The 19,145-nt window shown below is 39.0% G+C and overlaps 2 protein-coding genes across 2 annotated transcripts in view; both read left to right on the top strand.

Moving 5' to 3' along the window:
• Positions 1-18,807, top strand: part of LOC150077395 (DNA damage-regulated autophagy modulator protein 1-like) — a 61,610-nt gene extending 42,803 nt beyond the window's left edge. Inside the window, exons 4-7 of the mRNA XM_090386873.1 lie at positions 5,043-5,209; positions 5,412-5,574; positions 17,383-17,471; positions 18,318-18,807. Coding sequence (XP_090242999.1) covers positions 5,043-5,209; positions 5,412-5,574; positions 17,383-17,471; positions 18,318-18,530 — 632 coding nt within the window. The 3' untranslated portion in view covers positions 18,531-18,807. The remainder of the gene's footprint in view (positions 1-5,042; positions 5,210-5,411; positions 5,575-17,382; positions 17,472-18,317) is intronic.
• LOC150077396 (uncharacterized) lies at positions 10,535-11,864 on the top strand. The gene has a single exon (XM_090386020.1). It carries the CDS (start codon positions 10,590-10,592, stop codon positions 11,862-11,864), a length of 1,275 nt encoding a protein of 424 aa, XP_090242146.1. The 5' UTR covers positions 10,535-10,589.
• Positions 18,808-19,145: the final 338 nt, after the last annotated feature.

Consider the following 19,145-nt stretch of genomic DNA (forward strand, 5'->3'; position numbering starts at 1 on the left):
CAGTTGCAAGGTGCCATCAACCAAGTTGTAAAATGGTCCCAAAACAATGGTTTTCGTCACTCACTACAAAAGACTGTCGAGATACACTTCTTTAGGAAGCGTAACCTACATCTAGACCCAGAACTTCACCTAGAAAATCAAATTATCCCAGTGGATCGCAGTGTCCGCTTTCTTGGTGTGGTTCTAGACCAAAAACGTACCTTCCTCGAACATATAAAAGAGCTCCGGATTACTTGCCTTAAGAAGTTAAACATCTTAAGAGTACTATCTGGCACAACATGGGGAGCCGACTGTTTCACGCTACTGCATTTGTATCATGCATTAATACGGTCTCGTGTAGACTACGGCTTTGGGGTCTACAGCTCTGCTAGACCAAGTGCCTTACGTTTGCTTGATCCCGTACACCACAGTTCTCTCCGGCTGGCACTAGGGGCATTCCGTACATCGCCAGTTCGGAGCTTATATGCTGAATCAACTGAAAGCTCTTTACATCTATGCATAGAAATGCTTCTGTTAAACTACACAGCAAAGGTTAAAGGGAAACTAGACAACCCTACTCGGAATGGACTTTTCTCGTCCAAATGGGAGAAACTTGACAGAGCCTATCCATCTAAAAACCCATCAACAGGGATAGGCCTGCGTTCCCTGCTCAGTGCCAAATTGACCTTAGCATGATACAGCCTACTACATCTCGGACAACTCCACCTTGGATGTATCACATACCGCTGTGCGACCTACCACTCACATCGTTGGGGAAACACACCTTATCCCAACAGAACACACTGCAAATTCATGCCGCTTTGAGAACCCAGCACGTAGAGTACATGCCAATCAACACGCACGGTTCTAAAACTGCTGCTGCACCAGTAGGTGCAGCAGCAGTTTTAGAACCGTGCGTGTTGATTTTTCCAACCTTACCATAGCCAAAAAACTCCCCTTTGAATGCAGCAGCTACACTGCAGAACTCTGTGCTATCTTCATAGCGTTAAATCAGCTTTAACCCAAAATAATTCATTAGAGATGAACCATATTCTCAGTGATGACGCGAATTTATCCGACTTATTTAATTTTTTAAAACAAATTAATTTATATGAACTTATCTGACATATGACTGGGAAAAAAAATCATTTGCAGAATTACTGTGGCAGGCAAAATTTGGCCTTAGTTGCCCTTGTGCCAATAAACTTCCAATAAAACCAACCAATGATAGCGTAAATTTCACCTTATCAATAAATATATTGAACAGTGTGATTTATACAGACTCCATTAGTGCTATCCAAGCTATACAGCAGAATAAAAATCATGATAACCCCTTACCCATACAGATTTGGAATACCATGACTAAGCTAAATAAGAAGAAACAAAAAGTCATCTTTTGTTGGATCCCTGGTCATGTGGGAATTTTTGGAAATGAACGGGCTAATCTAGCTGGGAAAACTGCTGGAGATCCTATAGATGAACCGTTTAGTACACCGATCACAGACTACAAGTCAATTATAAAGAAGCGGTGTCTTAAAAAATGGCAACACATTTGGCAAAGTCAAGTTGGGAACAAACTACTCCATATAAAGAATCATCTCCAACCTTGGAAATCCAGTATACGTGAAAACAGGCATGAAGAAGTCGTATTAACCCGAGTACGAATAGGCCATACACATCTGACACATCTTTATCTTCTTGCAGGTACTGATCCACTACTGTGTACAAATCGCAACACTCAGCTCACTGTTCAACATGTACTCATTGATTTCCCCAAATACAATAGTGACCGACAAGCTATGTTTACATCTTTTTCCATGACGAACACTTGTTTCAGTATTTCTGACCTCCTGGCAGATACCCCACACGTGGCCAAAATATTTTTTCATACAACGCAGTGTCAACTTCAACATTTATTTACATAAACTGTGTATTTAACATCACCATAGTTAGGCGTATTATGGCCTTGCTGCCTTTGCGCCGTAAAGCCCATAAACAAACATTTTCAAATAAAAAAGCGTTTGTTTTCTTATGTACAATCAAAAGTTGAAAATTTGCATGTGTGAGACTTACAGACCAATAACTTTGTTGAATTTACATAGCAAAACAGTAAAAAGATGATATTTTCAATAATAAAAAAACTTTTCAAAGTACTGTGAACAGTTGAAATGTTAACAAATTTTGGATCCATTATTGCAACAGAAACATGAAAATACACACACACCCCACGCTGTAAAATTAACAATGACAACAGAAACTATACTTTTATGAATCTATCTGTACGATAACTGAAGAATTTTCATATACACACACTCACACAAAAGATGAGCAACAACAATTTCAGTCAAAAACCTTGATTTAACGATAAAAGATTGACAAAAACAACATACTAGTTGTGGGGAAAACCCCATACATGTGTTCAACCAATTCTAATTTTTAGGCCCTTGCCACTGAAATCTCCGGAAACTAGGTGGCAGGGCCCGCCAGAGTACCTAAGCGATCCCTTTGGTGCCTGACCTGCCTCCTTGGGGCTAAGTGTGGGCAACGTGGAAGTCCCGTTGCCCAACGGCTAAATGGTCAGAGGAACAACAGAACACGACACTACACAAAATAAACATACACATTAAACTTTTTAAACCTCTGGCCTGCACAGAATTCTGTGCTACACAAACAGAGTACACAACGCGGAGATGGTAAAAACCCCTGGGGCCGTCTGACAACTAACACACATCATACTTTACGTCGAAGCAGGTGACTCACCACTGTACCTCCGATAAAAGTAATTGTCACTAAAATATAGTTTTAAACTGAAATCCCTGCTAGACAACCCTTTGTGGACATCCGTTTTCGAGCCATTATGGGAAACTCTCTGTGACATTTGTGAAACTGCCAATCGTCCCTTTGGTATTTGTGTCGAAGAGCTGCTCAGAGAGCTCAATATCATGAAAGACAATATTTCCATCACCAAGGCAACCGCTTCCACCGTAGCATGCTAGCTTACCATCATGCAACTTTACCATTAAAAATTGGAGTAAGACCATCACCCCATGTTCTGTCTACTCTATGCTGCTGACCGAGCTGATTACTCATTTCTTATCTGTTTTTACTAATGGCCAGAAGTCAGAGCCATCTGTGGTATCTGCTGCCATCTTCTCAGATAACTCTCTCTCTCTCTCTCTCTCTCTCTCTCTCTCTCTCTCTCTCTCTCTCTCTCTCTCAAAATCAAACGTCAGTGAACTCTTTTCATACTGCTGAAGACAGACGACTCTCCTATATGGTATCTTTTTAACTATTCGTCACATTTTAATTGTGTCCACGTTATAGACATGAACATGCTTTATATTTTACCGCTTTAGTCATCTGGCTGAGCCTTATATGACTCAGTCAGACATTGTCCGGAAATGACATGTCTGCTGTTTTTAGATATTTAAAATCAATAAGCCTTTTTACTCACGTTTAAATTTTACTTTTTTATTGTTATTTGTTTATTTTTGTATATTTTACACCTTTTTATTGCTGTTTTGTTGTATATCTTGATATAATGACCTATATCGTTAGATCACCTAAAACTTTTGTTTTATATGACCTGGCTTGGCGCAATATAATCTTAGTTATTAATGCGCCAATAAAACCCATCTAACCAATCAACCAACCCACCCACCCACCTCTTCATCCAAAAGAGTATAATATACACGGGTTAGCAAAATGCATGCTTAGTCATGCAAAGCACTCCCGGCCTATCCATCTCTTACTAAAGCTCATTTCTGCTCATCAGAACAGAGCTGATTCGTCTCAGAGAGCATCAGCAGAAGGCTGTCGTCTGTTGGACCTCAGGTCATACTATAATACCAGGAAATGAAACCGCAGATGATGCTGCCAAACATTCATCCAGCATAGAACACCGAATTTTCTAATAGCAGTCACTGATTCGAAAATGAATATATGAAGAACACGTAAAGGACGATCGACACTTCAAGGGGAAAAGCAATTATTTAATAAACGTCTTTAAATCAATTGCCTGTACCAAAATTATTGGCTTCCAGCCTTCAGAACAAACAGACAAGGGGAAGTAATCATTGCTAGAATCCCACAATAGGATATACTCATCTGACCCATCCATTCCTTTTGACGGGAAATAGCCTTCCACAGTGTATGCACTGCTACACACCACTCACTGAAAAACATATACTTTTGAAATGTGCTTTGTATAATATGCCCGTCTATAGTCATTATACTCTCTCTTTCAATGTAAATAATCTTTGTCGCTTAGCCATATTATAGGCGAATACTGAAATCTCACAGATTTTTTTTATTATTATTTCCTGAAACTGGGTTCTCCGTGAATAAGTAGTCCTTACTCTCACAGGATATTGTCACCTGATGAATTATTATCTGCTGAAGGCTGATGATCGTTCTATGTGTAGAAATTATGGCATCCTTTTAGCAGTTCGGTACATTTTAAGTGGATGTGCATCTTTTAGCAATAAACCTGTCGATATACAGTATATCAATAGTCTAGTCATATTATATCAATACAATATGACTAGGCGCAATATGGCCGCTACAGCCGTTATGCCATTGAACCCTAACAACAGGTTGCTTTTGAGCCAAAAAAAAAAAAAGATATCCAACCAACCTAATAATAACAACTACAGCAATCGTACGGAGTGGGAAATCAAACGAGTGACCTTGAGCTGCCTGTTATTTTTCTCTTTGCTGTAGTACATTATGAAATATTGTTATTAACTGTATTTCATTAAATATATTTAGTAAATTTTCACTAAATATAGTTATAAGATATTAAGAAAAAGCAACCCAATTGGCCTATAGAAAATACCAATAATTTATTTTCAAACTTTTACTTTAACCGCGGCGGTCAATCCTTAGTTAAAAATTAATGAAAAATTCGCATTTTAAATTTAATCTTTATGAGTCTTAATTCATATACTGTATTAAGCAATTAATTCGTAAGAATTAACTTCGCTCATGGTACATTGCTGATAAAATTATTTTCGTAAATATAAACAATCCAAATCTTATATTAGTTTTATTTTCATATACAGTAATCGCCCTAATTTCTATAAGAATCTTCTCAGTCATGCAAAAGAACCAAACTGGAAAAATCATTAGGTTTCTGATGAAGATACAATTTCTGACCTGTCCTTTAAGTTGCATCGGAATTATCGGTACAGCCAGCTATCCTGAAGGATTCATCGTAAATGAATACTGGGTAAGAAGACTTTGAAATTATCATCGTTTTAAATCATAATAAATCTTAATAAAATAGAATATTTATCATATATGTTTAATTATGTCTGGGAGTAACTATTAAACTCATTAGAGAAAGATATATTTAAAAACGATTACATATATTCTATAGATTTAACCTTGCATTATTTTGAATACTAAAGTTAAATTATTTTTAATCGCAGTTACCATCGGTGCTAATCCCTCACTTGGTATTTGCAACATTTGTCTTTGTTACTGGTCTTCTCTTTATGATTACCGATTCAATTATAGGATATCTGTTGGGAAATATTCCAACTTATGTTATTAGGCTTCGTGGAATCATATGCCTAGTCTACACCATAAGCCGTATCCTTTGCCTAAACGTTACCTAAACTGCCATCAGAGCATAATTATGTTAGCAATGTTACGTTTATTAAGAATCATTTTAGAAAGAATTGACTTCTTAATAATTCTTTTTTTACTCAGAACAGTTTATGTGACATGGTAGTACATATTATGTAACTTTTGATATCTCATAAGAATGAAACCCACTCTTCTACAAAGTATTCCTTGCAAAAATATACAATTTACTTTGTCGCTAGAAGTCGTGTGAGGAGCGTAAAGGGAAAAGCAATTAGCACGAGAACCAATGAACTTTCCTAGATTCTGAGTCCATCTGCCTAACTTACCCCGTTTCGATTTGATTTGGGACATGCCGAAAAGCAACTTCACACATTTTGTTTCGCATTGGACGTATCCTTTGGATTTTGTTCTTAAGATTTTAATCCAAAACAGTGCACATTATTAGCAGGAGCAAATGATGCAATAAAGCAAGCCAAAGAAAAATAAAAAAAAATAAAAAACTACACCTCCCATTTCACCTATTCATTCCTTCCTTGAATTTATTTTAGCTGTCAACTTGTAAACCAACATATGGAAGTTTCTTCCAGCAATGAAACACCCGCTGACTAAAGGAAAACTTCCGCACATCTATTCTGCAACCGTCTTTCTTCAGTTTGAATTTGTGCCCAATTTATATGTGTGGTCTGAGCAAGAGGAAGTATCCAATCAGCACTGAACTTGTTTAATCCATTCAAAGCCTTAAACACTTCAGTCAGATCACCTTGCAGGTGTCTAGCCTCCAAACGTTGAAATTTTCAGAATTTCTTGTTAAGAGCACCCCTTTGTTCCGCTCACCAATCTCGTTGTCTTTCTCTGTACTACCAGCAGCTCCACATCCTTCCAATAATCAGGCTTCGAGCCCTGTATGCAGTACTCAAGGTAGGCTTGACCACTGCCTTTTACAATGAGATAATCATCTCCTTAAACTTGCCAGCACAATTCCTCTAAATCATTGACTACATTACTTATGGGATTCCAGCCTTCAGAACAAAAACCCCAAGAACTGTCTGGGCAACCTTTCTGCATTGCTCAGAGAGCTTTCTATCTGACTGCACAATTAACCCCGTGTCTTTTTCATTTTCGACTATCCTGAGTATAGTACCACACAGTTGGTACGTTACTCTGGGAATAATTCTACCCATATGCAGTACTTGGCATTTATCATTGTTAAACTTCAATTGCCATTTCTGAGTCCATCTGCCTAACTTTCCTAGATCATGTTGCACTAGAATACTGCAACCTTTCATCATCTGCAAGCTTGAATATTAAGCCTGATATGCTTTCATCAATATCATTGAGGCCCCTTTTAAAAGCCATGAAGATGGATTTACTCGCAGAGATCTTAAGCTTGTTCATACTAGCCCATGCTTCAAGATCGTCAAGTAATGGTTGCATTTTCTCTTCTAATATTTTTCGAGAAGGACAATAGGAATCACAGGATCATCTGCGTAGACAAACCTCTGGATGTTGTCGTTTTAGCCACTGGTCCGACACAGCATTCCAGAGGAGCAGTCCCAAAATCTACCCCTGGGGACATCCTCTGCAGATCTGGGCCTTGTAAGTAAGATGCTTGGCGCAAAGTTTTACAAACCCTTCATCAAAGTAGGATCTAAGAACGCGTATATGTATTGATCACAGTCAGTAGACCTTAATGACCGGAGGACGCTCTCCCACCAAAGTGAGTCGAAAGCGCCCTCAAAGTCAATGAACACTGCTGGAATGTATTTTTCAGGTTTATCTGAATGTAATTTGTCAGGGAAGAAATAGCGTCCTCCGTCGACCTGCCTTTTTTAAACCCAAATTGAAAGTTGGAATTTAGACGTTTGTTCTCAAGCATGTCCTGAATTCTCGGAGCCAGCATCCGTTCGAAAAGCTTCCCCAATTTTGCCAACAACGAAATAGGACGATAAGCACGAGGGTTTGATGGTAATTTCCCTGGCTTTTTGAAGAATCTTTAAGAGGGCAATCTTCCATTGAAAAGGAAAAACTGACTCCAAAATTCATAATGTTCAATAACACCTGGGGATAAAGATCAAAAAACTTAACAATGATGGTGTTTTCCACTAAATCCAGTCCTGGACATTTTTAACTGTTCAGCTTTGCCACGACTGAGGCCAGATCTAAGATTGTAAAAGGCCAGATATCTGAAAGACACAAGTAAGATGCATTTTCCTAGCTTGTTCAGGAGAATCTAGCTCAGGTATATCTCTCGGAAACAGGTTTTCAATAATTGATTTGATCGTAGAGGTCCAGTTTTGGGATTCCTGTCCATTGTCAATAACTGTGTTATATATTTCATCACCAATCATTTTATGCCTAGTAATTCTGTAAACGAGTCCCCGCGGTTCGAAATTACCTATTTCCTGCACAAAGTCTTGCCAGCATGATCTTTTGGCATCTGTCGGTCGGCTCTGACTTAACTAAGATTAGTTAAGTGAGAGCCGACCGGGCTAGCCAGGTGGGTAAAGTTCCTGCCTGGCAACCCAAAGGTATAGATATATTTGGGTCTAAAGGCTCCTGGGATTTCTCCCATCTCCACACTGTATCGGACAAGCCAGGGATTTAAAAGTATATGGGTCATGTGGTATTTAGCATGTTGTACCCTTGTTCATCCGGCCTGTTAGCCGCCGGGCCCCTAATGGTACCCGACGTTACCATACCTCGCCACGGGGAGGCCGGCCGGGTGTTACCTATATAGTACTCTGGCTGGTCCTGCCACCTACTTTCCTGGGATTTCCGTGGCTAGAACCTAAAAAAAAAAATAATAAATAAATAAAATTAAAAAAAAATAAAAAATAAAACTGCTGTTCGCGGTTAGTTATTAGAATAATTTAGATGCTTGTGAGAGGCTATACGCTGAAATAATATTTTCTATATGCCTAAATGGGTCGGACAGGAAATTTTGATGTAGTTAAATTTGGACGCGTAGGGCTGAAAATGCTGTGAAAGTCAACAGTAAAGGGGGTGTGAAGACTGGAGAGAAGAAAAGGTAAGTGTAAGTGTAAATGTGTTTAGGGTCAAGCGGCACCAGGGGTTTCCCCCCATCTCCGCGTAGTTTACATTGTGGTGTGTTACAGTACACTGTAAATGCCAGAGATTTAAAAGTGTGTGGGTCTTGGATCGTTTAGTGTCGTGTACCGTTGTTCTTCTGGTCGTTTAGCCGCTAAACCCCAATTGGGGCCCAACGTTGCCCCACTTACGCCCCGTGGAGGCAGACCAGGAACCCAGTAGCTTATATGAACTCTGGCAGGTCCTGCCACCTAATTTCCTGAGATTTCGGTGGCACGGACCTTAAAAAAAAAAAAAAAAAAAAAAAAAAAAAACGGGGGCACTTAAGTTTAGAAAAGCCAGAAGAAGTTAATGTGGTTCAGTTTTCAGTTTAGAAATCGTTAATTTTGATTAGTTATGTGGAGTTTAGGCTGGCGTATTAGTCAGAGTAGGGGGAAAGAGACTGAAGACTGGGGGGAAAGACAGAAGTATGGGGTCGATAGGGAAGGCAACCCCAGATTGGTCAGTAAGGCATGCCCATGGCTCACCAGGTGAAATATATGGGGTGGTAGGGGGAGGGAGGAAACAGGAAGACTATCTCCTCCTCTTCCCTGCCAGGGATAGGGAAAAAAAGGTACCAGGCAAGGGAGCTGGTAGAGATCGCCATTTGGCTACATGGCAGTGAGGCTGCATCAGTCGTAGTGTAGTCATAAGTCCGGTAGTAGAGTCACTCGTGGGATAGTGTCCCGTCCAAGTTGAATGTCTTTGTTTTGGTTCTCTATCTTCATTCGGTATATTTGTTAGTTTCATTTAGGTCTCATATTTGTTGCTACATAGGCAGGGTTTCTTGGTAGACAGATAGTAGCTTCCACATAATTTTCATTCTGGGGTGTGTCCTAAAGGATGTTTTTTTTGTTATCTGGCTGGTCGCCTTTCACTCCTGGTGTATTGCATATAGGGTTCTCCTTCTTGAGAAGAGTTCTTGAGCGAAGTTGGTCAGGGCTCTGTATTCCTCCTCTGAATCCAGTAGGTGAAACTCTTGTCCTCTCGGGAGGTATCTTATACTCGTGACTGGAAGAAAAGGTCGAGGGTTCGAATCCCGCCTCGGGCTTGGATCATAATAAAATGCAACAACTTTGGGAGGTGCATTATGGCCACAGAAGTTGATGCGCCAACAACTAACAAAAAAAAAAAAAAAAAAAACCTTCGATTCGTTAAACCTTAGATTTAACCAATATCCCTGTTTCAGCATCAGACTATTCACAAATCATTCATGGTGCATGCCTAACAGAATGGACAGTAATCTGGCACTCTCAAACAAATAATGAACTTTTTCAATTTAAACAGGATCCTAAAATTTGGCGTTCTGGTATCCGTATCAGAACTAGAAGAAATATTCCTTTCAAGAGCAAGAATCAAGAAGCTTTAAATCACACTCATTTAACTCACCTTCATTTACTCACAGGAGATGATCCACCCCCAGTTCTGTTCACATTGTTCTGTAAATCTGACTACTAAACACATTCTCATTGAATGCCCATACTATACACAAGACAGAAATACAACCCTGCTGCTATCATTGGTTAATCTTCGGAAACCAATAACTTTAGAGAATGTCACTGGTGACAATGCAAATATTTCTGAATTTTTCAAATTTCTGAAGCAAATTGGAGTCTTTAATCATTTCTGGGCCCCAGGTGCCAAGCGATTTTGTGATCAAGTGTATTTGCCAGTGAATTGCGCTCTCTTGAATAAGTAAAATCGTCTTCTTTCTTTACAGCGTTACACTAACAATCAATTAAATAAGCTTCAGTAAAGAAATCACTTTACTTGAACAGGAGGAAAATTAACCTTCTTTCTTTTTTTCCCCTTTTTTTCTTTGCATATTACTACTAACCCACTACCGCTTGGTCACAAAGGTGGCACTGCTCCTGCCTCCACGTGGCGGGGCTGGTAACCTGGAGGGGAAAAGATCTCCCTTCCAGGGCGAAATGGAGCAAGAAGTCCATAAAACCCAGAAAAACACTGGGTACACAGAAGAAACTCTAACAAGGCAAGAACAAGAGGAGTCTGGTTCTGTCGCAGCAAAACGTCAAAAGACTGACGTAGGCAGAATCCGAACCCCAACCTTTTTAATTATACATTCAACTCAAGAACAACCAGTTGGAAAACTCTCCCCTTTCCTAGTGCAAAAAAGCCTAGAAAGCATAATAGGTACTCCCAAGACAGTTCGTCGGTTAAGATCTGGAGACCTACTGGTTGAAGTTGTCACGGCCAGACAATCTGAACAACTGCAAAAATTACAATCCTTTGGTGGAATTTCGGTCAGCGTTTCACCGCACGTTTCCTTGAACACGTCAAGAGGTGTCATCACTGAGTGGGACCTCCTCAATTTGTCAGATGAAGAACTCAAACAAGAATTACGAGAAGAAGGAGTCATCAATGTAAGGCGAATTCTCACGAAGAAGGATAATGTACTAGTTCCGACCCGGACTATAATCCTTACTTTTGATAATCCTAAACCACCAACATTGATCAAAGCCGGTTACCTTAACTGCCGAGTTAAACCATACATACCAAATCCATTACGCTGCTATAAGTGCCAGAAATTTGGGCACTCACAGACGGTCTGCAGAGGAGCAGCTGCCTGTGCCACATGTGGCTCCACTGAACATTCTACAAATGACTGCACTAACACAACCCCAAACTGCATTAACTGTAAAGAAGCCCATCCGGCGTATTCGAAGGAGTGTCCCCTTTGGAAACGCGAAAAACAGATACAGAGATACAAAACTGAACATAATGTAACCTACCAAGAAGCTAAAAAATCTTTACCAGTTCCAAATACTAACAAGCCAAGTTATGCCAAAATAACCAAAAATCACGTATCAATTGCTACCCAAACAGAGGTAACTATACCACCAACAAAGTCACTAGCTGAATGGGCAAAGTCAGTATTGTCCCCAGTGCCAACACCCCAAACAAAAAGCAAGCAAAGCAAAGGAATAAATACGCCGATCACAATACAACCAGATGCCACTCAACAGCAAAATACTACAGTGTCTACCACTCCCGACTCAAACCAAACAGACTACATGGATTCAGAAGATAAATCAAACGAAGATGGACAGGTTTTAGAACTGTTTACTGAAGAGGAGATGGATACAGCGAAACCTTATTTCCCAAAGAAGGGAAAAGGTAAATTTGAGCGATCTAAACCTTCTGCACCTCGAAAACAAATCGAGGGCCCCACTAAACCAAAATAATGCTTACTTTCTTACAATGGAACTGTAGAGGCTATCGCAGTAATTTGGCTGACATCCGAGATCTCCTTTCGCAGTATGATCCTGTTGCCTTCTGTCTACAGGAAACCAATCTAACACCAAATACAATTGTTTCCCTTCAGAAATACATAATGCATCGGCAGGATCGTGTTGCCCACAATCCGAACAACGTTGCACATGGAGGAGTAGCACTGATCATCAACTCCCAGATACCCTCAAAAGCAATCCCACTAAAGACAAATCTTGAAGCAGTTGCTGCACGAATCAATGTCAACTTTGATTTAACCATAGTCTCATTATACTTACCACCTAACCAAAACATAAGCTACGCTGAATTAGAAGAACTAGTGATCCAGCTTCCCAAACCCTACTGTATCCTAGGAGACCTGAACAGTCACCATCCGCTATGGGGAAACCATAACCTGGACAAGCGTGGAAAAACTATCGAAAAATTACTTGATCAACACAATCTGATAACTCTCAATAATGGAGCGCACACCTATACGCATCTTCCTACAGGATCTACCTCAGCTATTGATGTCTCTTTATGCTCAGCAACCATATACCCTCTGTTCGGATGGACTATCCACAGCAACCCACTGGGCAGTGATCATTACCCTGTGATATGCCGCATTGATACAACCGTTCCCCATACTTCTTATCGAATTCCAAAATGGATATTCTCCAAAGCTGAATGGGATACGTACAAGCAGCTGGCTACACTAGAAGAAAAAGAAGTCCAACAAACACCCATAAACTTAGCAGTAGAACATATATCTAACAAAATATTGCAAGCAGCGGACAAAGCAATTCCGAAACGATCCACTAAAATATCGGCCCGCTCTAAAGTGTGGTGGAATAATGAATGTAGTGCCGCAAAAAGAGAGAAGAACAGAGCATGGAACATCTTCAGAAGGTTTCCAACAACAGAAAACCTTATCTGCTTTAAGAAGGCAAGGGCAAAAGCAAAACGAGTTAGACAGACCAGCAAAAGGGAAGCATGGAGGCGTTTCGCTTCCACAATTACAAAAACGACAAAAACCCAAACAATTTGGGCCAAAATACAACGTATGTATGCAAAACATCCAAGTGTCAACTGTCCCATTCTGACTGTAAATGGCTCTGATATTACAAAGCCAGAGGAAATTGCAAACGCTCTAGGTAGATCTTTCATGGAAATATCAGCTGTGACATCATACTCGCCACGATTCCAGACACTCAAAGCACAAGCTGAAAAACACTCAATTAATTTTGAATCAACATCCACTGCTGCATATAATCTCCCTTTTACAATGTCAGAATTACATCATGCTCTAGCCTCCACTAAACTCAGTGCAGCAGGGCCAGACGGAATACATTACATAATGATAGCAAAACTTACTGAACCCGCACTCAAAACACTTTTATTGCTCTACAACAGAATATTCAAAGAAAACACTTTTCCTGACAAATGGCGGCATGCTTATGTTTTGGCATTTCCAAAACCTGGAAAAGATTCTTCAAATCCGCAGCATTATCGACCTATTGCACTCACCAGCTGCATATGCAAGGTAATGGAAAAAATGATCAACGCTCGGTTATCCTGGTTTCTAGCTCGAAATAACCTTATGAATCCAGTGCAATGTGGCTTTCGTGAAGGTAGATCCACTCTTGACCTTTTGATTAAGACAGAAATAAACATCCGTGACGCCTTCGTACGCAAAGAGCATCTTGCGATGGTCCTATTTGATATTGAAAAAGCGTTTGACACTGCCTGGAGATATGGTATAATGCAAAACCTATACGATCTGGGACTACGCGGACACCTACCACAGTTTATAAGAAACTTCCTACAACACCGCTCATTTCAAGTTCGATTTCACAATCACTTATCTTCAAAGTTCATACAGGAAGAAGGAGTGCCACAAGGATCAGTGCTAAGTGCTACCCTCTTTAATATAAAAATGAATTCAATAACACAGGACCTGCCACAAACAATATCCACTACCCTGTATGCCGATGACTTTAGTATCGCCTGTCATTCGCCTAATATGCGAATGGTAGAGCGACAGCTGCAATGTGCAATCAACAAAATAGTAAAATGGGCCCAAAACAACGGGTTTCGCCTCTCAACCCAAAAGACTGTCGGTATACACTTTTGCAGGAAGCGTAATCTACATCCACACCCAGAACTTCGACTAGAAAATCAAATCATACCAGTTGTCCCTAGTGTCCGCTTTCTTGGTGTGATACTTGACCAAAAACTCACCTTCCTGGAACATATAAAAACACTTAGGATTACCTGTCTAAAAAAGCTAAATATTTTAAGAGTTCTATCAGGCACAACATGGGGAGCTGACCGATACACACTATTACAATTGTACCATGCGCTAATACGTTCACGTCTAGACTATGGTTCTGTTGTTTATAGCTCTGCTAGACAAAGCGCTTTACGCTGGCTTGATCCTGTGCACCACAGTGCTCTTCGTCTTGCACTGGGGGCATACCGTACATCACCTGTCCACAGCCTATATGCTGAAGCACATGAAACCTCCCTTCAGCTACGCAGACAAATGCTTTTACTACACTATGCAGCAAAACTCAAAGGACATCCAGACCATCCCACTTGGAACGGACTTTTCTCTCCTAAATGGGTAAACCTATACCAAGCGTATCCATCAATCAATCCACCAACCGGGATACGTCTTTCCGCATTGCAGGCCGATTGGCAAATTGACTTTAGTAAAATACAGCCCACTGCCTCTCATACAGTCCCACCTTGGACATGTTATATACCACCGTGTAACTTTTCATTGACAGTCTGGGGAAAACACACCCTGTCTCAACAGAACATACTGCAAATGTTTGCCGCATTGAGAACCCAGCACGGCCAGTACACACCAATCTACACAGATGGGTCTAAAACAGACAACCATGTTGGTGCAGCAGCAGTATTTCCTAACATCACTTTGTCCAAAAAACTTCCCATTGAATGTAGCAGCTATACTGCAGAACTCTGTGCACTCCACATGGCCTTAAACTACACACTCTCAAGAACTAAACTGCACAGCGTTATTTATACCGATTCCATTAGTGCTATCCAAGCCATACAACGCAATACAAAATATGATAACCCCTTACTTAAACAGATCTGGAACACTCTGACCAAATTAAACCAGAATAAACAACAAGTTCTGCTATGTTGGATTCCTGGTCACGCTGGAATCCCTGGAAATGAACAGGCCGACCTAGCTGCCAAAACTGCTACCAATCCTATAGACCAATCCTTCACTACACCTGCATCTGACTATAAGTACATTATAAATAAACGATGCCTTGAAAAATGGCAACATATCTGGCAGAATCAAGTCAACAATAAGCTACTTGGCATAAAGAAAGGGCTTAAACCATGGAGATCTAGTATACGTGAAAACCGACACGAAGAAGTTGTACTAGCCCGATTAAGGATAGGCCACACGCACCTAACACATCTTTATTTGCTTGCAGCCACTGATCCGCCAACGTGTACAAACTGTAACACCCAGCTCACTGTCCATCATCTACTTATTGATTGTCCCAAGTACAGTACTGAGCGACAAGCTATGTTTACCTCATTTCCAACGGCGAACACCTCTCTCAGCATTTCTGACCTACTAGCAGACACACCACATGTGACCAAAATATTTGACTTCCTCAAACAGATAAAACTATACAACATGATATAATTCTGAATATCATCTATACAGATAGAACTATGTATCTTAATATCACCATAGCTAGGCGCATTATGGCCTTTGCTGTCCTTGCGCCGTAAAGCCCCAAAAACAAACAAACAAATAATCATTTCTGATTTCAGCCTTTTCTGACATTACAAGAATTTCTTATATATTGTTACAATAAATGAATAGGCGTATTATAGCCAAAGCAGCTTATGCGCCATCAAAACCGCCAAAACAACAACAACAACAACACCTTACCCAAACAGAATATACTGCAAATTCATGCCGCATTGAAAACCCAGAACGCAGAGTACACGCCATTCTACACGGACGGATATAAAACTGACGCCCATGTTGGTGCAGCAGCAGTTTCGCCCCCCCCCCCCTTGAACCCGGGGTTTTTCGTCAAGCAAGCAGGCAAATCGACCAGAGAACACATGCAATTTACAGACACAATACACGTGGGTAGCTGAAATTACATTTCCAGGTGACCCTAATATAATACATAGTTTAGTTTCCTTTTTTTGTTTTTTTTTATATGTTTAGTGTTAGCGTTACGTTACAACATGATGATGCAGTCTCACACTTCAAGGGTTATGAAGGACCTCAGTAACCACACACCAAAAGATGCCAATGGTGCCAATCAACAGATTTTGTTGATCAGTGCTCAAACATCCTCCCTGAAGTTCAGTTCATTAAACTAATCACTTAAACGAGTGGTCTCAAATTCAAATTCCACGCGGGCCAAATGCACGATCTGAAAGCAGCTGACGGGCCGGAATTTTTTTTTAACAAAAGGAGAGTGAATATAAGCACCGTATTTACAACAAATACATAATTGAAATGTATTCGCGGGCCGTGTAAAATTGCTTCGGGGGCCGGATGCGGCCCGCTGGCCACCAGTTTGAGACCACTGACTTAAACCACTATACACTTAAGATGACGTTTGAGGCATCTTACCGATACCCATCATCTGACCATGCTGTTAGGGGTAGAAAAATAGAAAAGATTACAAATTTGAATTATTTTACAATAATTATTAATTATCAAAATAAGTCTAAAGTATTATAGTTGAATTTATGTTACAACAGAAAACAAATATTAAATTAAGTAAATACATAAAGATTGAATTCTTACCTGCTGACTGACTCCTATTTGCCGATGCTCCCTTTGTATCTGGTTTCTGGCAGCATGGTGGCAAGTAGAAGTCTGTCAGCAGGCAAGATAAGGATGTTTTAATGTTTATTTTAAAACACCCTTATGCGAATAAAGTTAGAAACAAAAGTTAGGACACATTTAAAAAGTTGGTGATGAAATGATATCTATTTACGTTTCAAAGATATGCAAACTATGTAAAGAACAAAAACCAAACTGGCTGAAATGATCTTGCATGAACCATTAAAAAAACAATTAGAAAAAAGAACATTTTACCAGAAACATCTCTTTCTGTTCATAGTAATCAAATTATTACAATTATAAAGTATTTTATTATTAACATTAAGGATAATTGTCACTGAATAAATCTCTCTTGTTATTTACACGGCTTGCTCGTTGTCATACCTCGCTGTACTTGTCTTGATGCATTTTATGATATCAATTTCTCTGAATATCCTACTTTTTTTAGAGAGAAATATAGTCCGATTTGATGTCGATAATTAAATTAATAAGCAAGGAACAGTACGAAAAAACAAAATCAACTTTTGCTGACTTGTTCTGACTTTTGGTTCGTTCTGTGTAATGGAATTATCTTTGAAATTATATTTTGTAAAAGAGCTAAAAACTACCTTTACTGAAATGATTAGTGTTGACAGTGCCTTATCCGCTTCTTATCACCCACATAGACCATTTTAAGAAATTTGGACCGGGGGAACTGCCAACGTTACCTAAAGAGGTAAGTGGTCGTATTTTATGGTTGTACATATATTCAATTTAGAAGTTTATTGCAAAATTTTGCAAAACTTTCTCATAGAAAAGGAACTGTGGAAATAAAAAGCATAATCCATGAAGCGCAGTGTTTGGAATTAAGAAATAAATCTATAATAAGATTTAAAAATAACATGGATTTACGACCAAAAATCCCACATTTGTGAGCTATGAATGAATAAGTAAATTATACTTCTTTTGCGTAGGCAGACATGAATTTTACAAACACAGACATGGAAATAGGCATAATATATAGCCTTAGTAGCGTTTGTGCGGCCAAATAATATATCGGCCAGAAAACACAGAATTTTGAAAAATAATATAAAAGTCAATATAGAAAAAAAAAATTGAATTTTCTTAAAAATAACCTTATTATTCGGGCTAAGAGAGAGAGAGAGAGAGAGACAGAGAGAGAGAGATGGTATAAAAATAAACCTTAAAGCTTCAGCTCTTATAATAAGTATGCAGCTGAAATGCTTGTAGGGAAATGCTGTTTTTTGAGTTAAAATCTAATAGCTACACCTGCAATATACAATACAGCTATGAACTGTAACTTGTGCATTATATTAATGATTGCTTTTGAATAAAACATTTAATTTATAAAAATAGATTGCGTATATACAGCATGCATATACAGTATAAAATATTTAGTTTATTGAATAAAATTTAATATTAGCGTTGTATGCCAAACCTTATTTTTATAAACTCAATCGTGTGAGAATGTCTAACCATCCATCCTTAGTTGTACCACAGTTGTATTTTAACATAATCCATAAGCTCATAATAATTTCTCCTTTTTCATTTCTTCATTTAGTTTGATACAAACTACCTCATATCATCAAACTGCGAGTGGATACTCGTAATCTGTTTGGCAATCTACATGGTAAGCTTCGTGCAAGAATTCCGTAATCTCGGCATAAAAATCTCAGTCATAAAGAAAGTTCCAGCTTCTTCCAGATCATCTGTAGTTCTAAAAGCTTACAAAATTCCGGAAACTGAATCTACAACCTGCGATGAATCTATCTAATATTACGCATATTACCACTTCAAATATTAGATGAAATCATGCAGCTATTGTTAACAATAGTCGAATGATTTTCATCTGACATTTAGCGTGGTAACGGGCACAATATCTGGACAATTCAAATCTCATTTCAAACATATTCTCTACTGAAATCGTAGATTACTTTCTTATGAAAATCTAAAAAGATGAAAGTTCTATTCAAGATTAACAGGGTACGTATATTACATATTGTCAATACTGTATATGGTGAATTACTATCACATAGTTATATAATTTATTACTGCATACAGTGACAGTAATTGAATTATTTGTATATCTACCAGAATTATAAATTATACTGTCTGCTTTTGTAAGATTAAAAAATTTATAAAATAAAATAATTATACAAACTATACAGAACTACATGTGTTGCTTAAAAACAGATCCGTGTGTATTTAGCACGAGCACTCAAGCATGGCATACTCGTTTGAGCGAGTTCCTTCTTTTCAAGGAAAACTGGTTTTCATCAAAAATGTTTGTTATTTTACATTTTCCTTGAAGGCCCATAAAAATATCTTCGCAACCTTATAGAGCAGTAAGTATTCTTCGGCCTTCTGTTTTGAATAACTCCATTATCAA

Source organism: Mastigoproctus giganteus, chromosome 12 (genome assembly GCF_048544385.1).
Source record: "Mastigoproctus giganteus isolate SK-2022 chromosome 12, ASM4854438v1, whole genome shotgun sequence".
Lineage (NCBI taxonomy): Eukaryota > Metazoa > Arthropoda > Arachnida > Uropygi > Thelyphonidae > Mastigoproctus > Mastigoproctus giganteus.

Bases quoted from the DNA above. Each gene is read 5' to 3' on its own strand.
- LOC150077396 (XM_090386020.1), top strand. From the start codon at position 10,590: ATGGAGCAAGAAGTCCATAAAACCCAGAAAAACACTGGGTACACAGAA.